This window comes from Lissotriton helveticus, chromosome 3_1 (assembly GCF_964261635.1).
Source record: "Lissotriton helveticus chromosome 3_1, aLisHel1.1, whole genome shotgun sequence".
Classification (NCBI taxonomy): Eukaryota; Metazoa; Chordata; class Amphibia; order Caudata; family Salamandridae; genus Lissotriton; species Lissotriton helveticus.
In genome coordinates this window covers 1163134091-1163159694 of record NC_136061.1, presented here as the reverse complement: position 1 = coordinate 1163159694, position 25604 = coordinate 1163134091, and the positions used below count along the sequence as shown (strand labels likewise).

Sequence of the window (25604 nt, the reverse complement as noted above, 5' to 3'; positions counted from 1 at the left end):
TGAAGCTCCAGGAGGAGGTGCAAAGTATCTGGAGAGTGTGTGAAGTAGCTAGAGGATATGCAAAGTGGCTACAGGATGTGCAAAATACCTGGAGGAAGTGTGAAGCGGCCGGAGGATGTGCAAAGTGGATGGAGGATGTGCAAAGCAGCTGGAGGATCTACAAAGTGGCCGGAGGCAGTATGAAGTAGTTAAAGGCTGTGAGAAGTATCTGGAGGCCGTGTGAAGTAGTTAAAGGATGTAAGAAGTATCTTGGCACTTTTTGAAGTATCTGGAGGCTTTATGAAGTAGTTGGAGGATGTGCAAAGTGGCTAATGGATATGTGAAGTGGCTGGAGGATGTGCGAAGTGACCGGGACCTCAGTGAAACACGTTCAGGCTGTGTGAAGAATACACAGTCTATGTGAAGTACCAATGAGTGCTTGACCTAAATTAAAGGCTTAATTTCCCTGTGCCTGATATTATACATATTTGTAATGTAATATGAAAAGGATGTTGCAAAAAAGTGAACCTACGTGGAACACAAACTTTTACTGCACTATGTGCAATAAAGTAATGTCCCAAAAACATGACTTTCCCATCTCCTCCTCACATTAATTCCTGAGTGTTATCCAGTCTCTCTTGGCGCAGCAAATTGGCCTATGTGCTGCATTCGAGGCACGAGCTGCTGTTGCTCAAATAAACATGTTCAATTTAAAGTTGATATGCCTGCACTATATAACATACCAATTGTAATTAAAGAAGGAAAACCAGAAATACACCCCCATCCGATTGGCTCCACGTTGAAAAAGAAGTGTCATGATAGAAATAGTGTTACGATTCACTGTCCCAGCCCTGAGATAATCATGCCAATTACACACTTAGGGGCCATTTACAATGTCGTTTGGAAAGCCCATGAATAGCTCATTGATTAAATTTCCTTCACAGCCCACCACAGATTCAACCAGAGATCCTGGCATAAACACCTTGTGATTTAAATATACAACTAAAACTTCATCTGGCCCCTTCACACCTTATTCAGATTGTCTGGTAGTCGTACACATCATTGCTTTTGTACTTGACCCATAGGTTAACATATGTACGTCAAAAACATCTGAACGTGGTTTTCAACCACACTGGGAATTGGATGAAGGAAATATGACGCAGATGCAATAGTCATATCCCAGGAGTCGACGAAGCCAATATTGAGACCCCGAAAAATTTGCTTGGTGGCAAGGTAATGTATATAGCCGTGGAAGTCACTCAGACGCTCTATATCTGCTGAATGTTCTCGGATGTTGGCTGTCTTCACTATGATCTTGCTATCAGGACTCCGGGCCAGGAGGCGTTCCACAGCTTTCCGAACAGAGATGACTCTCCGGAGAAATAGGCTGAGTGGGAAAGGGCGGAAGTGATGGCCAATCGTTACAACAATTATGTAGTTTTCCCCACCAACCAGCTTGTCAATTTCACGAGGCACATAGGCAAGACTTTTGACATTGTACACACTTTCTGTCAAAAATGGATGTCCATGCCTGATCCACTGCAGCTGTATGTTCTTGTCTACATCCACATAGCGGATAGTTCCATGGAGACCTTTTTCATGGACGTTAAAAGGTTTGAGAGCTGAGGAGGAAAAAGAATATGAAATTAATTTAATTTATTTAGAGGTAAGGGCAATGAAGAAATCAGCTAGGACTGTAGTTTGCCAGACCCAATTTTCGCAAAGACAATTTTCTCTTTGCCATCAACCATAACATCAATCAGACATGAATCAGTGACATGCATAATTACCACTTACGACCACTGCATTGAAGCCAGAGCAGATATCCGCCTATTGGGATGTAGGTTGTTTGTTATTCCAGATGGTGATAATAGACCTAGAATTACCAACACATGGAATATCATTAATACTGGAGTAAACAAAAAGTAATGGATAGAATGCTTGAATGAATTTCAGGCACTGGTAATTACTCGGCCACATCCCAATCCATCATTATTTTGCACACTGTGCCACATCAGTGTGAAACCGGTCCTGGGTTGCTTTTTTTCCGGTTCAGGGAGGACCTGGCTTGGCAGTTAGGGCTGGACTTTTCCTATAGTAGCAGGGTCAAGACTGATTTGCATATAGCTGTGTACTAACTGAGGTGGCATGGTGTTCAAAATAATGATGGATTGAGATGCGGCCCGAGTAAATACCAGAGGCTGAGGTTAATTCAAAAATTCTACCTATTACTTGTTGTATGTCACCCAAGTGGGATGGGTATGCCCAGATGTGGGTCCTGTGCACAGTCTGCTTCTGGAACCAATCTATTCTCATCTGATAAGCCTATAACAAGGACACAACTGGTCCTGGGTTGCTTGTTTCCAGTCCATTGAAGACCTGGTTTGGTAGTTCCGCCTGGACTACTCCTATTGGAGCAGGCTTAAGCCTGAGCTGCATACAGCTGGGCCCAGAGGGGGCATGGTGTGCAAAATAACAATGGATTGGGATGCGGCTCGAGTAAGTACCAGTAGCTGAGAATAATTCAAGCATTCCATCCATCACTGTTTTGTAAAGTTTATATCATCATTACTGGGACCTGACATTACTGGCATTATGATATATCCCACTACCTACGCATATTTATGTATTTATTTATTTATTTAATGACATTTATAAAGCGCATACAATTACCCGTGGGCGTCTCGGCGCTATCTGCAATAATGTCTCTCCCTGAACAGGTGATCCAGAAGCTTGTTTTACTGGTTAAATAACCAAGTCTTCAGTTTTTTCCTAAACTGAAGGAGCGAGGGGCTTGTTTTTATGTGGTATGGCAGGGTGTTCCAGATTTTAGGGGCCGCAACTAAGAAGCGGCGGTCACCCCAAGAGACTGTTCTGCTTCGTTGAACCACCAGTTGGTTAAGTGAGGTGGATCTGAGTGTTCTGGGCGGATTATAGGGAATTAGTTGCTCTTTAAGGAAACGCGGTCCTTGGTCCTGCAGCATTTTGTAAACTATGCACAGTGATTTGAACTTTATCCTGTTTTGGATGGTTAACCAGTGGTAGCTTTTCAGAGTATCTGAGATGGGTGCAAATTTAGGTTTTTTGGACAGCACGCGTGCCGCCGCGTTCTGCACAGTCTGTAGTTTTTTGGTTACTCTGTTTTGTGCATTGAGCAAAAGACCATTGCAATAGTCTAGAGATGTCAAGACCAGGGAGGTGACTAACGTCTTGGCGGCCGAGTCTGGTAGATAAGGTAAAATTTTCCTTATCATTTTGAGCTTGAAGTGGGCGTTTGCTGCCACCTTATTTGCATGAGCCAGGAAGTTAAGCTGGTCGTCGAATGTTACTCCTAGGTTTCTGACTTTGGCGGTGGGGCAGGGAGGAGTGCCTAGAGCCGATGGCCACCAAGCTACAGACCAGACTGGCAACAAGTTGCCGAAGATAACCACCTCCGTTTTATCGGAATTGAGCTTCAAGCAGTTTTTTGCCATCCACTCACCGATAGCGATCATCCCACTTTGAAACCTCGCAGCCACCTCCTGTCCATCACCCTTTATGGCCAACACCAGTTGGGTGTCGTCGGCGTATGAGGTTAGGCTCATCCCATATGCTTTGATGACACTTGCAAGGTCCGACACATATATGTTAAATAGTGTCGGACTTAGGGATGAGCCTTGAGGAACCCCACACGGTAACGACAAATTTGCCGATTGAAAAGGGCCCAGTGTGACCGCCTGGGTTCTGTTAGCTAGAAAGGAGGCGAGTAGGTCCCTTGCAGTGAGCTGAATACCCATCCTTTCGACACTATCGATCAAGATCTTATGGTCGACCGTGTCGAAGGCTGCTGATAGATCAAGAAGGACAAGCAAAGCTGTTCCTCCTTGATCACGGATGATTCTTATATCATCAGCTGCTTTGATAAGAGCGGTTTCCGTACCATGGTGTTTACGGAAACCAAACTGGGTGTCATCCAGCAAGTTGTGGCTTTCTATGTATTCTGACAACTGCTGATTCATAGCCTTTTCTGCAACTTTAGCTAAAAAAGGGAGACTCGCTATGGGGCGATAGTTTTTAAGTTCACCTTTATCCAGGCTAGGCTTTTTGAGCAGGGGTTTGATCAGCGTGTTTTTTAAAGAATCAGGATAAGTTCCAGATGTCAGAATTATATTGCAGACATGAGTGATAATAGGGATGATCGTGTCTGGCACCATCGCGATCACAGAAGTTGGACATGGATCCAGGGCTGACCCAGCTTTAATTGATTTGACTATGCCCTTGATTTGGTCAGTAGTAAGGGGTTTAAAACTGGTCATGGTATTTTTTAAAGTAGTCATGGGGGTGGAAGCACTACTGCTGCCAGAGTTAGAGTTGAAGGCTTGGTAAATATCATTTACCTTTGCGAAGAAAAACTTAGATAAGGCATCACATAGTACTTGTGATGGAGGCGGATTAAGATCCGGGGTGTTACCTGAAAGAGTTTTGGCAATGTTAAAGAGCTGTTTACTTGAGTTATTAGCAGTCTCTATATGAATAGTAAAAAAATGTTTTTTTGCTGTTGTTATCATTGCTTTGTAAGAGGCGAGAGCTTTTTTATATTTTTCCTTATTTTTGCTGTCATAGGTTCTTCGCCAGTGCCTTTCCCTGTTCCTAGTTAATTGTTTTTGGATTGTTAATTCTTCTGTATACCACTTAGCCGTTGGCGAACTTCTATTTCTTGAAAGGGATTTAGTTGGAGCCAACTGAGTCGTGGCATCGCCCAACAATTTCTGGAATTGAGTAGTTGCAATATTGGGGTCAGTAGATAGTTCCGGCCTGGTATTGTTTAAGAGCAGCGTTAGGTCATTAGGGTTTATGTCCTTCCATGCCCTAAACGTTTCTGTTTTCGGGTGACCAGCCTTGTTCCTCGACGAGCCTTTAATAGTGAGGCTGCTAAGAATGACTGAGTGGTCTGTCCAGGTCATGGGGAGAACTGAAGTTATGCACAGACCTTCCACATTTGTAAAAATTCCATCCAGCGTGTGGCCTGCCTGGTGAGTGGGCGTCATGACCAATTGTCTGAGGCCCATTATTTCTAAGTCTGATATAAGGGCAGTAGTGTCCCTATCACTGCTTTGTTCCAGATAAAAATAGAAGTCGCCCATGATTGTGGTGGACTCTTCTGTGATAATGGACTCAGTGATATTGCTTAGATTGTCGATGAACGCTGATCTGGTCCCAGGGGGTCTATAAAGAAGTACTCCCTTGAAGTTATAGGTTGAGGTGAGTTTTATATTAAAATGAATGGCTTCGCATGATGTAATGGGAATAGGCGAGAAGCGGACCTCAAATTGGTCTCTTACTATGATTGCTAACCCACCTCCTTTCCCTTTGGCCCTATCCTGCCGATAGGCATTATAGCCTGGGGGAGCTGCCGTTACGTAGTCAGGGGCAGATGCCTCATCGGTTCATGTCTCTGTTATGTAGAGAACATCCAGTTTAAGATCAATAATGAGATCAGCTATTTCCTGGCAGTGTTTGCACAGGGAACGCGCATTAATGAGTGCCATGGTGATGTGCTCACCTCTCTCAGAAACTGGAGTTTTAGCAGCGGTGGTAGGTTCATTAAGCGCGAGCGTGGTATTGCAGTGTGAGCATTGTATGTGTTTCTCCAAGGGCATATGTGAAAGATCGTATTTGGAGCAGAGAGGGGCATATGGGGGACAGAGGTCCAGAAGTGTACTACGATTGTACGAAAGAAGAGGGACAGGGGTTCTGGCCCTCGGCCCGGTCCCGGCGCAGACGGGCTTGCCTTTGGCGCGCCTTTGGCGCGCCCGCTGCGCCCGCCCGCTGCGCCGTCGGGCGGTACTATTGTTAATGTACATGGTTTGGGCGGGACGGGAGGAGGGTGGGAGGGGCGCAGAGCAAACCGGCCAGCCTTCCCAATTGAAGATGGCGGCCAAAATGATTCAGAAAGCTTCCCTGCGCCTGGATACAGCGGCGCCGTGGGAAGAGATGTGTTGGAGCCTCGGCGAAGTAATCTCGCCTTAGAGTAGGGCAGGAATATAAAAACGCACCTTATTAAAATATTTTACAGGTTTTAAAACAAATTCGTAATTCAATCGTTTTAGTTAGTAAATAGCGCAAGGGAGCAAAACAGACCTCCGGCTTCCACCTCAGAGGGAAACATAAAGCAATTTCTGGCGATGACAGGTAACGCCCATTAAATACCCTGGGAGGGCGGGAGGGGCGCAGAGCAAACCGGCCAGCCTTCCCAATTGAAGATGGCGGCCAAAAATATTCAGAAAGCTTCCCTACGCCTGGATACAGCGGCGCCGTGGGAAGAGATGTGTTGGAGCCTCGGCGAAGTAATCTCGCCTTAGAGTAGGGCAGGAATATAAAAACGCACCTTATTAAAATATTTTACTGGTTTTAAAACAAATTCGTAATTCAATCGTTTTAGTTAGTAAATAGCGCAGGGGAGCAAAACAGACCTCCGGCTTCCGCCTCAGAGGGAAACATAAAGCAATTACTGGCGATGACAGGTAACGTCCATTAAATACCCTGGGAGGGCGGGAGGGGCGCAGAGCAAACCGGCCAGCCTTCCCAATTGAAGATGGCGGCCAAAATGATTCAGAAAGCTTCCCTGTGCCTGGATACAGCGGCGCCGTGGGAAGAGATGTGTTGGAGCCTCGGCGAAGTAATCTCGCCTTAGGGTAGGGCAGGAATATAAAAACACACCTTATTAAAATATTTTACAGGTTTTAAAACAAATTCGTAATTCAATCGTTTTAGTTAGTAAATAGCGCAAGGGAGCAAAACAAACCTCCGGCTTCCGCCTCAGAGGGAAACATAAAGCAATTACTGGCGATGACAGGTAACGCCCATTAAATACCCTGGGAGGGCGGGAGGGGCGCAGAGCAAACCGGCCAGCCTTCCCAATTGAAGATGGCGGCCAAAATTATTCAGAAAGCTTCCCTGCGCCTGGATACAGCGGCGCCGTGGGAAGAGATGTGTTGGAGCCTCGGCGAAGTAATCTCGCCTTAGGGTAGGGCAGGAATATAAAAAGCACCTTATTAAAATATTTTACAGGTTTTAAAACAAATTCGTAATTCAATCGTTTTAGTTAGTAAATAGCGCAAGGGAGCAAAACAGACCTCCGGCTTCCGCCTCAGAGGGAAACATAAAGCAAGGCATATGGATTGGAAATAGGCAGAAATCTGGATTAATAACTCATTCTCTGCATATTTTTCTCGAGTTCCTAGTTGGTAATTCCCATTTGAGCCACAACAGTCAATTCTGGGCAGAACAAGAAACCCGTAATAAAGGTCTATGCGAGCACCTGGCATCTGCAAAGTTCTCTGCTGCTTCCCCACCAGTACTGAGCGACTCCCTCCTCAAACACATTTTTACTGGTCGGGCAACACAGAAACAGGTTCAAAGCAGGGCTGTGAAGTCCTAAGTGATGCCATCAGAACCCGTGGGTACCCCTCTCCTAACTTAAAGAACACTCCGCCAGCCTCACCATGAAGAGGTCCCAGGAGCCTGCCTCGCGCAGCTTGCAGAGAATCCTTAACCACAAACTGAAATGCAATGTCCCCAACAAGCTACAGTCCATGCAACCACACTGCCGTTGGCCCGTTGTACCTGGGAATATAGTCCAATTGGATTGTGACAGACAAGAAATACACAGTCCTTTTTTTGCAACCAGATGCATTCGCGGTGACTGGGTCTGACGATGGCCCGGTGCAGCGCCCATCATGCCTTGCTTCAACATGCCCTGTGGAGTCAACACCTGTGAAAGAATACAGAGCTGAGCACGGTGATCATTCTGAAGTTACATGCTGGAAGAACCTACTTTGCACGTTATTGAGGAAATACGACATCCACTGGCGAAGAGTTGAATCCCCCATTAGGTAAATCATCTTCCCCGGCAGACACTTGTCCATCAGGTCCTTGGTGCTGCTCGGAGACATCGAGCAACCAAGTGGATTCCAGATATTTTGCAGGAAGTGGCCGCCGGGGAATGGGGAGTGCATCCCGGTCCTGCATATTTCTTCTTTTGATGTTTTGCCTTCTGATAAAAAAATAAAATAATGCATCTTGTGAGCGAATGAAAACACAATATGCAGCGCGCAGAGGCCTGTGTGTTAAAAGAAATAATGGAGAGTGCTGAGGGCTGTTTGGCGCTTTCTGGGGTAAAACCTAAAATGCAGTGCTGTGATTGAAATGCTTTTTTATTATAGAAGGGACATTCAAACTTAAGACCTCTCTTGAATGGGTCTAAATATGTGCCTGGGATCACAGCTATGAAAGCACCCTTCGTGTTGTAGACAATGAAGCAAAAGACGAATACGAGATACAGAGTGACTATTAGAAGCCACCAGAAACGAAGCTGAAATATTAATAAACATTGAAGTATAATCTACTAGAAGAATGCTTGACAAAAAAGCTTCCCATGTCATATCTCTAAACCAATAGACCGTCCAACAAGGCGGTTCGTTTTCAAACTAATCAAAAAGCATTAAAACATTTTTTTTTTAAATAGTGAGCGAATCAAACCATCGCAACAACTGAAATCATAGATGGCAAAATATGTTTTCTTTACATTACAGAAGGCTGATCAGCTTTCTGGACATGAGTGCGCATTCGACCTTGAGTAGTTCTCCTTGGATTTAATCATAAAAAAATTAGTATCTGCAGGGCCACTGGAATTATGCGGTAGGTTGATTAAATCATGCGGCAAGAAAACGCAAATTATTCGGCATAATGCGGCACACTTTTGTGATAATATTATTTCATTATTTTGTCATTTTTACACTTGTAAACTCTCTCTGAGCTTACTTTTACCGCTAAATTTAGCAACAAGAAACATAAAGATGACCAGTCAACATTTGAAAAGGGGCTTTCGCAGAGTGGCAATACATGCCGCTGAGTTTTTGGGAACTTTTTGAACCGTTTGAGCTAGAAACATTTTTTTTGTTAAAATTGACAGACAGATTATGCAGCAGATGATGGATTACATGACAGAGGTGGCAAATCAATACTTATGCGACAAATGCAGGGGCCCCACAATCTCATAATTCCAGTGGCCTTGAGTATATGGTATTTTTGTCAGCTCCCTGTTTTAAATAGAGTTGTGCAACATTCGATTTCACAGCTGCGCCTATATATTTCTTCAAAAGCTATGTCAGTTTCATGGAGTGCATAACTGAATAACTTTCTCAATAACACCAAAAGTGACGGCCTGTGCATCAGGAGGCATATACCCCATGCAGCTTAGGCAGGAGCAGCCTAAATCTGATTGACTAGGACAGCTCCCTTGGTGGAAAGATCATTTTGTGTTTGCTGTAGGGGCAGAGGGTTGTTGGGGTGTGATTGCAGGAGGTGTGAGGAAGGTGGGAGGAGGTCAGGGGTCGATGGGATGCTAACAATTACACTGAGGTACATTAAGGGCTGATTATAAAGTCTTGAACGTGACCCGATTGAGACCAAGTAGGATGCATGAGTTGCTGTTTGCATGACATTAAGCCAGACAGCTCCCTGCTGCGCCCCTCTGAATATTTGGTGCCCTGGGCCTGTGCCCGGCTTGTGCCCGAGTCCCACCCTTAGTTTAGGGATGCGAGCACGCCACTCATCAGCCATGATGTACCGGTTCGCAAAGAGCCACCATATACTGCATATTCTCATCTACTGGCTGTCTCAGGGATGTCATAAGGGATTTAAGACTGCAGTGAATAATTGAGGCAGGTTGATGTGAAATTTTGCCCTGGGCAAAGCTAGAACACTTTACAATTCTTCTTCAAATGTGAAGATTCACAATGTCATCCAAATTTAAATTCATACACCTCAAGCTACAAGATAAACACATATTTAGTCCAAGACAGAGCAACCAAAACACTGTCAGTGATTATTTTGTGATTGCTTAGTTCGGAAATTATTCCAGGAATGCCATAAATGTGACTGTTCCCTCCATCCATCTATTATTTTATTTATTTCAATCATTTGATTTTAGGTTTCTTTATATTAGTTTTAGGTTCTTAAACACATGAACAGAGACTCCAGTTTGTGAAGGCTGAGATTCAATTTTGTCCTAGGTGTGTCTAGCAAACGGCAATCTTTAGCTTCCTATATCTAAACATGGTGTCCCTTATCTTCCTGACGATGTGTAAATATGCCACATCCTTTTGACCTCTAAATGTGTCATATCCTCCTGTCAATAACATAGACAAACATCCCCAGTGTGACAACAGTACAGGACAGGCACCCTTTTCAAGGTCAAATAACAAACATAACCCAAACATGTGGTCTGTATTGGTATATTTTTACCTTGTTAGTACACCTACGGATTATGATTATGTCAAGACATTCCTAAGGTGATGATGGAAATTCCATTTTAGATATGATATATTATAAAAGGGCTGCCAGTTGACTGATCAGGAGAGAGAAACTTCACCCAGGTTGTAGATTGCAGACCCAGATGAGCACAGCACCAGATTCCATCTTGACTGAACAAGCCTTCAGCAAGACTCTCCGAGGCTCCGCAAAGCATTCCGTTCTGCCTTCACAAATAAGTACCAGGATTGGGTTCTCACACAGAAGCCTGCTCTTGGCCTTGTGCTCGAAATGGCTCCTAGGAACTCCTGTCGCTGCCTGCAAGATGCTACACCAGCCATCAAATAACTTGCAACATGGCTTGTTGAAGACACCACTGCAGGAGAAGTCATGTTCGCACTGCTGGCTCACAGTCTACCAGGGGCAGGATAGCGAGTGAATGGAGGAGATACCAGTTGGCCACTTGTGTGTGTGCAGACCCTCCATGTTATGTTATGTTATTCAAATGTATATAGCGCCAAATGAATCACCCCCAAGAGAGTCTCTTGTAGCGCATTAGTGATATGGGAGAATCAGACAAGCCAGGTTTTAAGCAGTTTTTTTAATAGGGTTAAGTCAGGGCAGGACCGTACTATGTACAGGTAGTCTATTCCAGTGGTGGGGAGCTAGATATGAGAATGATCTTCCTCCTTATCTGGCTGTACGTATGAGCACCGGCATAGCAAAGATTTCCCACTGGACCTTAGACTGTGCGCCGGTAAATAGGGCTACTCCATCACAGTCTGAGCATGTCTCTCTCAGTACAAAAACATGAAACAGTGAATAACTGAGCATACTGTGAGAGTAACAGGGGTCATCTGCCACTGAGCTTAGTGACTCTATAATTTTGATCCCTGCAGGGAATCACTTGAAATATAACAGCGAACAGGGGTCAAGAGTGGGAAACTGCAGAACCTATCTCAAGGCCAAGAACACTTAGGAGACGATTACGATGTCGGTCATTAAGCCTCGGATCTCTCGTCGGAGGCTTACCTACCAACCTGGTAGGTTTACAGTCTGACTGCCCAATTATGATGGAGGCGGTTGGAGTGTAAACGGAACTGTCTTTCCGGCATCTGGATTATGATGTCGGTTTCCGACAGGCTTTTCATGTTGGGCTTTTCTACAGGAAAAGCCTGTCAAAAAGCAACTCTGGCCATGAGGTGCCTGCCATGCAGTGCAGGGATTAACAGAAGCTCCCATTTCTCCATGGGAGCTTGTGCTGTGGCCGGTTTCCGACCTCAGCTTAAGCTCCCATAAAGAAATGGGTGCTTGCGATCACACCATGTGTGGTTGCATTGTAAGTGCTGTGTCGGGACTGCAGACCAGAGGTCGGTCGGTCCCTAGACCGCAATGGTCACGTCCGCCCGACATTGTGATGATGCCCTAAATTGCATCTTGCTAATAATATGTGTAGTATTTAGTTCTAGTGTGCATTAAAGAACTTTTCTTCTTGGAAGTAATGCACAAAGTTATACAATCATTTATTATACTGCAGTCCAACTCCGGAATGCTGAGCTCAAGCATTCCCATACTATCTTCTTTAGAAACGTGTGACTGCTTACCATTTTTACCTCTGAGAGTCAAGTTCTTGAAGGAGTTTTCCTCATCTCAATTTTGTAGAGCTGTAGTAGGGTGGATTTAGGGACATTTTAAGCAAACAACCTCAACCCTCATGGCTGAGGCCCAGTAGACCTCCATGGCTGACCAATGATATACATCAAGCTTCTACCCATAGCAAGTAAATTAATAATAATGAATTTAAAAGTAATGTTAATTATTTAATTGATAATTACTTATGTATATTGTGTAATGCATGTATTTTTTAAGTTATATTTTAGGTGTAGGTTGCGAGGTTTATAGAGGTATAAGGTGGGAAGTAAATTAATTATAGTTAATGAATAATGATTTGTAAATATTTGTAATTTAATTTATAATTAATTATGTAAATTGTGTAATTAATGTACCTTTTAAATTATATTTTCAGTGCGGGTTGTGGGGTTTGTAGGAGTAAAGGGTGGGAGTGGTAATTGTAATTAATTAATAATTAATGGTAAATACTAAGAATTATTTAATTGATAATTATGTATTTTGTGTAATTAAGATATTTTTTAAGTTGTATTTCAGGTGCGGGTTCTTGTGTTCGTAGGGGTAAAGTGTGAAAAGGTAATTAAATATAATTAATTATTAGTCAATTATTATTAACTGTTTAATTGATAATTATGTAAATTGCGTAAATATTGACGATTTACGATATATTTTATATGTGGATTGTTGGCTTTTTAGGGGTACAAGGTGGGAAATTAATTAAGAAATATTGTATTGATAATTAATTAATTTATTATTAATTATTTAATTTATAATTATGCAAATTGTGCAATTATCATGTGGGTTAAGTTATATTTTAGGTGTGTGTGTTTAGTTTGTAGGTGTATCGAGTGGGAAGTTATTTAAGTAATAATAAATGTAAAATTATTTATTAGTTTATTAAACATTGTGTTATTTATTACGTAATATGTTTATTGTGCAATGCGTTTTCGTTTCAATTGCATTTTAATGGTTGGTTGTAATGATTTTGAGAATATAGTGTGGCATTTTAATCAAATTCATATTATTTGCTTTAATTGATAATAATTATTGAAAAAGTAATAATTATGCAATTTGCTTAATTTTCATTACAGTTTAGACGTATATTTTTAAATTTTAATATTTTTTTTCTGTTATTTAATAGGGTTGTTAAAATGTCTTATTTGTTTTAAATGAAATAGTCTCTATCTACTGTTGCACCAACTGAAGTGGGAATAGTAATTTTATCCTTCCTGAGTCCAACTCTTTCGCTACTATGTTACAGGCTGGAGTGGAAATAGTAAATGTTATCCCTCCTTAGTCCAACACTTTCCCTACTGTTGCACAGACTGGAGTAGGAATAGTACATTCTACCCCTCCTTAGTCCAATGCTTTCCCTACTGTTGCACAGACTGGATTGGGAATAGTAAATTTTACTCCTACTGAGTGCAACGCTTTCCCTAGTATTTAACTGACAGGAGTGGGAATAGTAAATCTGACCCCTTCTGAGTCTAATGATTTCCTTACTGTAGCACCGATTGGAGTGGTAAAAGTAAATTTTACCCCTCCTCAGTCCACACTTTCCCTACTGTTTCACCCACTGGAGTGAGAATAGTAAATATTACCCCTCCTGAGTACAACGCTTTCCCCACTACTGCACATATTGGAGTGGGAACAATACATTTGACCCCTTCTGAGTACTACTGTTTCAGAGACTGGAGTGGGAAAAGTACGTTTTACCACTCCTGACTCCAATGCTTACCCTACTGTTGCACCGACTGGAGTTGAAATAGTGAATTTTACCCCTGCTGAGTTCAACGCTTTCCCTACTGTTGCACAGACTGGAGTGGGAATAATAAATTTCATCCCTCCTGAGTTGCACGCTTTCTGTACTGTTATATAAACTGGGGTGGAAATACTATATGTACTATTTACAGCGTTATTTTTTTAATAATGTTGTTTAAATATATGTTATTATTATGTGTTTTTGTATTTAAATATATATTTTGTATACCTATAAATTTATGTAATCTTTAGGATATTTTTTATAACACTTATTTTTATATATTGTTTACTTTTTATGTATAATGAAATTGGCAATATTTTAAATGTTTCTGCTGTGTATTTGTTTTACATTTTATTTGTTATGTATATATATCTGCATCTATACAGTCAAAACAAGGTTACCCTCTAGGAAGAGCCTACAGGCATGTAGTAATGCACTTCTCTTTTGATGAAACACACAGCGCAGCAACAGAAGCCAGCTTTACAAAATTAAAAGGCAACCTCTGCCAAATGCGTTTCTGGATTCCCCTTCGTCAGTGGCTGATGGTGCTCGAATCTCGAGGCAACAGGTGCTGCTACTTTATCATAGATGAACCTCCCCAAGTGGGCGTTGCTACCACTGCAGCATGCTGGTTCACGTAGTCTGCACTGTTTGTATTGCTCCAGTGAGATGTTGCCAAAAGTTCGTATTGTAAACATAGTTAATTCCCAAGTGGGTAAAAGCAAAATTCCTGCTAATGCGCTGCTTTCTTATGCTTCCATTAAGGCAACTTGCCTCCCGCTTCATTGGTGACCTCTCACCCGAAGTCAACCCGGGTCCAGTCTAACAGAGGGGCTTCTTCAGCGGCTGGGATAGCCGCTTCAATATAGTCAAAGCAAGGTTACCCTCTAGGAAGAGCCTCCAGGCATGTAGTAATGCACTTCTCTTTTAATGAAAGACACAGCGCAGCCACAGAAGCCAGCTTTACAAAATCAAAAGGCAACCTCTGCCAAACGCGTTTCTGGTTTCCCCTTCGTCAGTGGCTGAGGGTGCTCGAATCTCGAGGCAACAGGTGCTGCTACTTTATCATAGATGAACCTCCCCAAGTGAGCGTTGCTACCACTGCAGCATGCTGGTTTACGTAGTCTGCACTGTTTGTATTGCTCCAGTGAGATGTTGCCAAAAGTTCGTATTGTAAAAATAGTTAATTCCCAAGTGGGTAAAAGCAAAATTCCTGCTAATGCGCTGCTTTCTTATGCTTCCATTAAGGCAACTTGCCTCCCGCTTCATTGGTGACCTCTCACCCGAAGTCAACCCGGGTCCAGTCTAACAGAGGGGCTTCTTCAGCGGCTGGGATAGCCGCTTCAATATAGTCAAAGCAAGGTTACCCTCTAGGAAGAGCCTCCAGGCATGTAGTAATGCACTTCTCTTTTAATGAAAGACACAGCGCAGCCACAGAAGCCAGCTTTACAAAATCAAAAGGCAACCTCTGCCAAACGCGTTTCTGGTTTCCCCTTCGTCAGTGGCTGAGGGTGCTCGAATCTCGAGGCAACAGGTGCTGCTACTTTATCATAGATGAACCTCCCCAAGTGAGCGTTGCTACCACTGCAGCATGCTGGTTTACGTAGTCTGCACTGTTTGTATTGCTCCAGTGAGATGTTGCCAAAAGTTCGTATTGTAAAAATAGTTAATTCCCAAGTGGGTAAAAGCTAAATTCCTGCTAGTGCGCTGCTTTCTTATGCTTCCATTAAGGTAACTTGCCTCCCACTTCATTGGTGACCTCTCACCCGAAGTCACCCCGGGTCCGTTCTAACAGAGGGGCTTCTTCCGCGGCACGGCCGTCCGCTTCAATACAGTCAAAACAAGGTTACCCTCTAGGAAGAGCCTCCAGGCATGTAGTAATGCACTTCTCTTTTAATGAAAGACACAGCGCAGCAACAGAAGCCAGCTTTATAAAATCAAAAGGCAACCTCTGCCAAACGCGTTTCTGGATTCCCCTTCGTCAGTGGCTGATGGTGCTCGAATCTCGAGGCAACAGGTGCTGCTACTTTATCATAGATGAACCTCCCTAAGTGGGCGTTGCTACCACTGCAGCATGCTGGTTCACGTAGTCTGCACTGTTTGTATTGCTCCAGTGAGATGTTGCCAAAAGTTCGTATTGTAAAAATAGTTCATTCCCAAGTGGGTAAAAGCAAAATTCCTGCTAATGCGCTGCTTTCTTATGCTTCCATTAAGGCAACTTGCCTCCCGCTTCATTGGTGACCTCTCACCCGAAGTCAACCCGGGTCCAGTCTAACAGAGGTCTTCTTCCGCGGCTGGGCCAGCCGCTTCAATACAGTCAAAACAAGGTTGCCCTCTAGGAAGAGCCTCCAGGTATGTAGTAATGCACTTCTCTTTTAATGAAAGACACAGCGCAGCAACAGAAGCCAGCTTTGCAAAATCAAAAGGCAACCTCTGCCAAACGCGTTTCTGGATTCCCCTTCGTCAGTGGCTGATGGTGCTCGAATCTCGAGGCAACAGGTGCTGCTACTTTATCATAGATGAACCTCCCCAAGTGGGCGTTGCTACCACTGCAGCATACTGGTTCACGTAGTCTGCACTGTTTGTATTGCTCCAGTGAGATGTTGCCAAAAGTTCGTATTGTAAAAATAGTTAATTCCCTAGTGGGTAAAAGCAAAATTCCTGCTAATGCGCTGCTTTCTTATGCTTCCATTAAGGCAACTTGCCTTCCACTTCATTGTTGACCTCTCACCCAGCCGCGGAAGAAGCCCCTCTGTTAGAACGGACCCGGGGTGACTTCGGGTGAGAGGTCACGAATGAAGCGGGAGGCAAGTTGCCTTAATGGAAGCATAAGAAAGCAGCGCATTAGCAGGAATTTTGCTTTTACGCACTTGGGAATGATGTTAGATCTGGGGGTCTCTAGTTGGCAGAGGTAAGTACCACTGTCCAAATAGGGACCCTTGCTTCTAGTCAGGGCAAGGAGATAACCCTCTGAGATAACCCCTGCTCACCCTCTAGGTAGCTTGGCACGAGCAGTCTAGGCTAACCAGATGCAATGCGTAAAGTATTTGTACCAACACTCACAGTAACACAGTGAAAACACCACAAACTGACTCCACAACAGTTTAGAAAAATAAAGGTATTTTTAATCTAAACTGCACAAGACCAAAACGACAAAAATCCAACATACACAGTTCAAGAATATGGTTTCAAAAAAGTTCTTAAGGTTGCGTTAAAATTCTTTAGGTTGCGATAGCATTCTCTACGTTGCGATAGAATTCTCTACTGATGCGTGAAAAGTTCACAGTTGCGTCACGTTTACTCACAGTACCTTTTAGTTGCAACAAAGTTCCAAAAGCAGAAGCTGGTGCGGTGGAAAACAAGCGATGCGTTGCTCCTGAGACCCTGGGGAGGCGATGCGACAGCGCCGCTGCAGCAGCGGGCGTGTTGCGATGAATCCGGTCTGTATGGGGAGGAAGGCCACTTGTATGGATTCCGGTGCGTAGGTTCCGTAGGAAGTCTGTTCTCGCAAAGGCACGATGCGACGATCTCGTAAGGGCTGCGACGATCTCCGGGGCGACGATGCGCGGTCCGGCGGTGATCCTCTCTATCGCAGCTCCTCGATGCGATGGTTCTGCGACGATGCTCGCAGCGACGTGATGCGATCCGCAAGCAAGCGGTGCGGCGATCTCACCCAGCGACGACAGGCTCTGCGACGATACTCGCAGCAATGTTCGATTCTCCCTCACCGGTCTGGTGCGTCCCGCAAATGAAGGATGCGACGTTTCTGGCAGCGGCGTCAGGCGCTGCGACGATCTTGACCTCCGTAGCGGCGGGAAACTTCTCACACTGTCGGGGATGTGCTCCGCAAGCAAGCGATGCAACACTTTTCAGTTTCAAAAGTCTCTCAAGCTTAGTTTCAAGCTTCCCAGCACAGGTACAACTTCCAGAGGCCCCACAACTGGATCAAGCACTCTAGGAAGGACAGAACTCTTTCAGCAGAGTTCAGGGAAGCTGGGGGTGAAGTCCTTTTGTTCCTGGGACTTCAAAAACAGGGAGCCAGCTCTTCTCAGGCCCTTGGAGATTCCTTAAAGCAAGGGGACACAGCACAAAGCAAAGTCCTTCCCCTCTCCTTGGCAGCAAAGCAACAGGTCCGTCCAGCAGAGCAACAGCAGGACAGTCTTCCTTCTTCAGTTTAAGCTTTCTCCTTGGCAGAGGTTCCTTCTTGATTCCAGGATGATCTAATTTTCTGTTGTCAGGGGTCCTGTACTTATACCCCTAAAGTCTTTGTTCTCTTGGTGCATGTAGGCCCTGAGCCCGGTCTGAACCAGTTCTGGGTGGTTCCTGAGTACTTTGTTTTGCTGGCTGCATCTTTCCTTTCAGAGTGAGGGGCAGGGTCCTCAGCCGCCCAGCAGGAGGTAGAGCCAGCATTGTGGAAGGCAGGCACAGCCCTATTCAGGCCCAGGTGCTAACTCCTCCCATCACTCCAGTTCCAATTGCAGTCATTCAGCCTAGTGCTGACTCATCCAGCCTCCTGGGGAATCCCCCAGCAAGTGTCACTCTCAAACCAGACAGTCAATACACAAACAGGCCCAGGCACACAGAAGGGTCAGACAAGAGTACAGCAACTTTCTAAAAGTGCTGTTCTCAAACACAGGATTTAAAAACAACCTTTCCTAAAAGATGTGTTATTAAATTCTGAGTTCAGGGATACTAGATACTTATGTCCTATCTTGTTCCTATGGGAAGAAATGCTGTTAACCACTGTAGCCAGCATCCCCCATGTTAACCTATGGAGCAAGATAGCCTTACAGTAGTGAAAAACGAAAATGGCTGCCATTCACTAGCATGTACTGGTGCAGGTGACATTCAGAGCATGTCACCTGCACCAGTACATGCTCTACCTTTTACATACACTGCACCCTGTCCAGCGGGATACCTTGGGCCTTCCATAGGGGTGGCTGATGTGCACAAAAAAGGAAGGGTTAGGCCTGGTCAGTGGGACACTGACCAGGAGGACATGGCAGTTCTAAACTGCACACAGGCACTGCAGTGTCAGGCCTGAGACATCATTTTAGGGCTACTCCTGTGGGTGGCACAATCAGTGCTGCAGGCCCACTAGTAGCATTTGTCATCACCAGCCCTGGCACACCCAGTGCACTTTACTAGGGACTTCGTGGTGATACAAATATGCCAAACATGTATATCCAATCAGATTAACAATTTACACAGAGAGCATATGCACTTTAGCACTGATCAGCAGTGGTAAAGTGTGCAGAGTCCTATTGCCAACAGCCACGGGTCAGGAAAAATAATGGAGGAAGAAGCAAAAAGTTTGAGGATGACCCTGCAAGAAGGGCCAGTTCCAACAGGAATAAACTATTTTTACAATACAAACTTTTGGCAACATCTCAGTGGAGCAATACAAACAGTGCAGACTACGTCAACCAGCATGCTGCAGTGGTAGCAACGCCCACTTGGGGAGGGTCATCTATGATAAAGTAGCAGCACCTGTTGCCTCGAGATTCGAGCACCATCAGCCACTGACGAAGGGGAAACTAGAAACGCGTTTGGCAGAGGTTGCCTTTTGATTTTGTAAAGCTGGCTTCTGTTGCTGCGCTGTGTCTTTCATTAAAAGAGAAGTGCATTACTACATGCCTGGAGGCTCTTCCTAGAGGGTAACCTTGTTTTGACTGTATATCTGCATCTATATCTATAAAAAGATAGAAATATATATAGATATATAAAAACGTTATATTGGTAAATTTAAAAACAATTACAAAATTATAATATAGGTTAAATTTATATTTTTTAAAAGTTTTACATTATATATGTGTATATAAACATACACACTTTGATATCTATGTGTGTGTGTTTGGTTAAATTAGTAAGTATTTATATTTATTTTAAAATATTATTTAAACATTTAATTTACATTAGATTAATATTATGTTCAAATACTTAATTTTTATGTATTTGAACTGAATATATATTAAAAACGATATTTTGTATATCTTTTTTAATATTAGTGTAAAACAATATGTTTTCTGATATATTTGTAGTTCCCATTATATGTATAGAAAACAATATTTTTGTGATCGATATTTTTGACCCGATATTTTGGTATCACAATATTTATTATTGTGTCAGTGATTGGAGAGAAAGACGTGGTCTCAATGGGAAATATAACTGCTAATAAACCACAATCACAGGAACCACAGATGTTTCAACTCACTGTTACATTGAAGAACATTTATATCCTCAATGGGCTTTTTCATTTCTTTTCCGATGTTGGATCTGTAAGACAACACACGAAATGTAAAATATTCACTTGAACATTCAAATTTCGAACTTATTTGCATTCCAATGGTACATTTTGACATTCCATTTGCCTTTGTTTCCTACCTTCCTGTAAGAATATACAAAGAGATTCCAACGTTGGGGCCTAAGCAACAACTCAAGGTTGAACACTCAAAATTAAATCTTTGAAAAGCCAACCATTCGAAAAAAGACAGCAAAAACATAGTTTGAAAATAAATGCTGTCTATGAACTCGTCAATTAGTTTGGGAGCTAAATGCTCGAAAATGCTCATCATTTTCACAATGTAGCTATTTTTTGTTTAAGATACTCAACCATGCTGTGAGCTACCCAAAACCTTACCAGCACCCACAAAAACCTCACTTACCCCATCCCTAAACCTAACTTGAAACTGAACAGTAACTTTCAGCCAGTGCTTAACTTGTAAAAGAAGGCGTGCCGGTGCCCAGGGCTCTGCCCAGAAGCCTGCGGCTGTTCCAAATGATTGTCATCACGCCGAATAAAAAGGTTGCATTATCAGAAATTCACCTCGAAACCTTTTTAATCCACTACCAGACATTCGCTACCCGTTTATCTCACTCTTGCAGGTTCCTGCTTAATCCCTTTATGACGTTTTTTCCGTCTTTCTCTTCTGTTGTCTTTCCGTTTTATGTGTTGTTCCCTCTCTTGCTCTCGTAGGTGAATAAAGTGGGAAAATGAGTGCTGGCCCCCAAAAATTTGTGTTGGTGACCCAACCAGCAACCACCAGCTTACATTAAGCACTAGTATCATCCAATCACCAAACTATAAAACCCTTGTCCAAAACCTAACCTTAAAACTCACAATTACCCTTACCCAAAAAACTATAGCTTAGGGTAAGATAGTGCTAACCAATTCACTATCTCTTCCCATAACTGTAAATCTCACCCTTTCCTTAACCAATAATAAGCATACTACGTTATAACGTAAAGCTCTATTAAGCTTTTCAAGCCTTTTCCAGACTCATTTGTTTGTCAAACATTTTTCTTTCAAGCTAAGGTTGTCGCTGCCTTTAAATATCACGTTTTTGCTTTTGCCAACAATATGACTCATATGTCTGACATAATTACATAGATTACAATTTAAACCAAGTGGAGCCTCAGCACGTACTGGTCTCATCCGAGTGTCAGAGGCCCCAGTGCGTATCAGATGTTCTTACTTTGCCTCATAAACTTCTTTAAACATTGATGATGTTTTGAATTTTTGATTTACATTACATTTCTTCTCTGTATCTCCCATACCATGCAATTGTTGAACCTGAACATGGTTGCATTGTATGCAAGCAGCAGGATGCAAGCTACCGCGCAAGTGATGGTAGCCCAGCAAAGCATCACATCAGTCACCAGTACGAGTCTCAAGTAGCAGTCAGATGAAGGTGGTTTGAAGTGAGGAAGATATCTTTCGGGGCACTCACTGCATTTGGGCTCTTTGTTCGCTCCTCTGCTCTTCACCAATATAAAGTAAGCTGCAAAGGATTGTTCACAAGCAAGTGGAGCTCTTTTTAGGTGAAGCCTACCAGACAGAGAAAGCTGCCTGGTTGTGAAAGAAACATTGTTTGATTACCAAGAACTTACAGGATTTTGCACCTGCTCCTTGCTTTCCATTGGTTAACTTTAATGCCTGCTTTGTATTCTGCCCCGGCTCGTATATCTTGTGTTTATCACTCCCAGGAAGCCTAACCACTTCAACATCTCTTTAATTAACTGGCTTCTGTCCTTCCATTGCTTGCTTTGAAGGAACTACTTTCTTCTTTTTGTCCTTTTTTTTAAACACCACACGAGAGTGCATGTGTTTCCCCGCTATCTCCCCATATTCTTTACTCCCCACTCTCCACCTTACTTTCCCAAGCCCATGTGCTTCTTTATCCCATCCACACTTATGTTTCCTCTCTAGTCTCTGTATGCTCCCCCCACTACTGTGGTCCATGTTGTTTTTCTTCCCCCCACTCCCAGTTCTGCTTCTACCCTTCCCCCTGACCAACCCGCAAGCTGGTCGTCGTTTTTATTTATTAATTTATCTCTTAATCTAAGCACTTTTGAAATGTGTTTTAAAACAGTGTCTTCACCATTTATTTTAATTTACTGATCCACAAGACGTGTATCAACACATTGGATAAGTAAGAAAAAAGGCGAAAACACAAGTGTCATTTTGTAGGACCATACTTGCATGTTGAATGCAGCCACGTTCTTTTTTTTTAATAGCCATGCTGCACAGCAAGTGCAATACTGTACAGCTTGGCCCAAAAAGATTGTCAAAGCCAATAGGTCTAATAGACGCGGTCGACTGGCTTTGTCAATGTTTGTTTAACTCCTCCTCTGGATAAACCTCATACACTATCGTTGTTATTTCCAACTGAAATTTCACCTGTGGCAGACTTGAAGCAGCACATTTAAAAAACAGAAGACAAATGTGTTTAAGGAATTAACTCTTGTGTATTATGCAAATCAGCACTGAGTGCCTCTTCTATTTAATTCATACCTGTGAAAACTCACCGGACAATGAGAGATTTCTCCACGTCGCTCAGGTAGGAGTGGTCGTTGTTGACAGACATCATGGAAGCAAAACTATCACAAGACATATGGTCTGGTTTGACACAGCAAAAATATTCCCCATCTCTCTCATCGACATACTCGCACAATTGTTTTTTTGTCTGTATTTGAAAGTTGCACTCAGTTTTGACACTGTGGGTCTGATTGGTGAAGGTGCCCGTGAAATCGACGTTTTCATATCCTTGATTTCTTGCCTTCCATATGGCTGCATTGGCTTCACTGGGATGTAGCAGCAGCAATGATACATTCACTTTGCCCTCCCAAAAAAGGGTAAAATGAACGTGGTATGTTCCATTATTAAAATCTTCAATCTTCCCGGAAGTTCCCGCTCCAAGCTCAGGTGAATAGGCTCTTCCGATGAACAAGTCTCCCCCATATTTCTTTCTGTTGCCGAAATAATCGAACACATCGATCCTTATGGTTAATTGATCGCCAACACAGTAGTTTTGCTTAGGGTCTATCAGAGTGATCTGGCTATTTTCAGCGCTGGACGTTTGATCCTTGTGAGTGTAAGTGACATTGGGAATCATCTGTTGGATTCTGTTGAAGATTTTGTCAATTTCTTGGTCAATGGCAGTCTGTTTAGTTTTCAGCAGAGCTTTCCCCTCCAACATCGCGGAGTTAGATGGACGCACATACCAAAAAGTTGAATTCTAAAAAGACAAAACAAGATTTGGGTTTGTATCAATGTAATAGGTAACCTGGAGCGCTGCAATATGTCCTTTATTCGTCAAGAGATGTAACTTGGTGTACTATTTTACCGACATTGGCATACCCTCCACACCCACCTATGTTCCACACAACTGAAGGGCTGAGGGACAGAGTACTCCAAACGTACCTCAAGAAAACAGTGAGACGGGAAAATAATTCTGAATAATCAACTGTTGTAAAAAGCAAACTCAACCTTTGATTATGTTAGAAATGGTGAAATCGTATTTTTTTGTCATAACTCATTTTATTGAAAATTGTATCTGATAGTGTAAATACATTAGTAATTTAGCAAGGCATCACAAATATCACTTGCATGTACATTCAATAAAAAAGTCCCCGTGGCATGTTGCAAAAGGTACAGTTACTATCACAATATGCCACTACTTCCTCTTTGAAATGGAAGCTTTGCAATCTGAATTGGAATCAGAAATTGGATCTGTAAATACACGAATTTACAGTAATGTATTTATACTTTTGCTGCTGTCATCAATTGCTATCAGTAAACAGTGTGGGCAAGATGGCTTACATATAAAATACAAAGTGACACATTGTATTCAGGCCAAAACAAAATATATTGTTATCCACAGCTGTAACGTTACCACGAGAGATTCAATTCTATTTCAGGACAGGAGGCTCCGATTATGCTAGTCTCATTTCTTTATTTAGAAATGCCCAGCAGCCATAAAAATTAGTAAAAAACCACAATACCCATAAACACCTGGGTAATGACCATAGAGTCTGCACTATATAAGGCAATGTAGATAGTCCCACTTCCTCTTTCTTTGCTGCTCCGCAGCCAGTTAGGTGTTATTCTCTTACCTTTTGATGTACTTGCTGTATTTGCATTGTTAATTGTTTCGCGCGTTGTTCGCTACGTGCGTCAGTTTTTCCTACCGCTTCGCTATTTGCGGCGTTTCCGCGGCTGGGAGCGTGTGTCACCTCCCTAGGGACAGGGCGCGTGCTGCCTGTGTCCCGTTTATTGTGGAGTGGAGTTTAGGGGTTAAGTGGCCTCGCGCGCGGCTGACGCGAGCTGCTTTCTTACTGTGGGGCAAGCCGGTATCCGTGCATGCGCGGTATTCTTTTCACATTCCTCACATACCGGAGCCTGATACAAGTTCGTCCTGAGCGACGCGCACGCCCATGGCCTCACAGTTAACCCCTGCTGACGCCGGAGCTTGGGAAAAAGCCCTGGTTGTATTAATTCGCATAGGCTCTGCCTAGAGTGTGTTTTTTTGATGGCGGCAAGCCCTTCCTCCACCCTTTAACGATATTTTGAGGCAGTTTTGCTGCTGTATCTTGCTTGCTGCGGGGTTTTTACACTCCCCCTGAATTTTGTCTTTGGCAAACTTGGACTTTCGTCACCTAGTGGGCATAATTTATACATCATCCGTGTACCATGAGTGATTACTACTACGATGAGGAAGGTGACTATGAGGAGGAAGGGTCAGAGTTTCTAGAACAGGACTTGGTGTAGGCTCTTGACAAAGGAGTGCAGCACTCCATGAATAAGGCGATTGTTCGCGCTATTACACCCCTTAAGCGGCATTTAACTAAATATGCACAACAACAGGGTTGGGTGCCTGCTTCAAAAAAGTCTGCAGCTTCTCCTGGCAATCCTCATGCCTCTGATTTTCACAGGTTGGCTCAGTCTTTGTCCTTTTCGAAATCCAGGGCTATTGCAGAAGAGGCTGATTGTGATGATCACCATTCTTCTTCGTCCTCTGAACCTGCTCCCCCTCCTCCTAAAAAGAGAAAGTGTCAGGAACATTTTGTGGATGTTCTTTCTCATCCTCCTGTGCTGACTTTTGAGCCTGCAGACATTGTGCATCAGCACTCCTCTGCGTGGCTCCCGTCGCCGGCTGTGGTGGAGTATGTGCAGCAACATATCCGTCGGCCTTTTGACAAGGAGGTTCGTGCACGCCTGCGCTCAGAGTGCCCGAGACCGGCCCTGGCGGATAATCTAGCAGACACACCGGAGGTGGACCCCACCATGGTAACTTACTTGCGTAAGTTTGCTAAGGACCCGAAGAAAGGTTTGGACCGGTCCTGGCGTGCATGCCAGGACAAGGTTTTGGATCTCCTGGGCCCCCTTACCAAGATTTTAGATCTCGGCTTCATGGCCAAAAACTCATCATCAATGGTGGATCTGGATGAACTGATTGAATGGACACAATGGGCGATTTGCCAATAAGGTAACGCCAACTGCGCGCTCTCCAGTGAGAGGCGTAGGTCTATCCTCCTCAAGCTCGACCCCAAACTGGCAGAGCTTTCCACTTCGGAGTCGGGGGCTGCTGCTCAAGGCTTGCTTTTTGGTCAGCCTTTCTTGAAGGAGCTGACACAATTTGTTAATACTTTCAGCAGCATT

At 43.5% G+C, this 25604-nt stretch overlaps 1 protein-coding gene across 1 annotated transcript; it reads right to left on the bottom strand.

Moving 5' to 3' along the window:
- Positions 1–312: 312 nt before the first annotated feature.
- LOC144824219 (NXPE family member 1-like) lies at positions 313–24085 on the bottom strand. The gene is made up of 5 exons (XM_078683367.1): positions 24059–24085; positions 22472–23181; positions 19878–19939; positions 7796–8014; positions 313–1601 (listed from the first exon to the last, which is right to left on the bottom strand). Exons 1-5 carry the CDS (start codon positions 24083–24085, stop codon positions 1066–1068), a joined length of 1554 nt encoding a protein of 517 aa, XP_078539493.1. The 3' UTR covers positions 313–1065.
- Between the last annotated feature and the right edge of the window lie 1519 nt (positions 24086–25604).

What these genes read in the sequence shown, in the direction of transcription:
- LOC144824219 (XM_078683367.1), bottom strand. Translation starts at nt 24,085, where the DNA reads ATGCAAATACAGCAAGTACATCAAAAG. An exon ending in TACAGCAAGTACATCAAAAG is followed by an intron (nt 23,182 to 24,058) that starts GTAAGAGAATAA and finishes TTGTCTTTTTAG; the next exon opens with AATTCAACTTTTTGGTATGT. An exon ending in TTTCCTCAATAACGTGCAAA is followed by an intron (nt 1,602 to 7,795) that starts GTAGGTTCTTCC and finishes TTTCCTCCTCAG; the next exon opens with CTCTCAAACCTTTTAACGTC.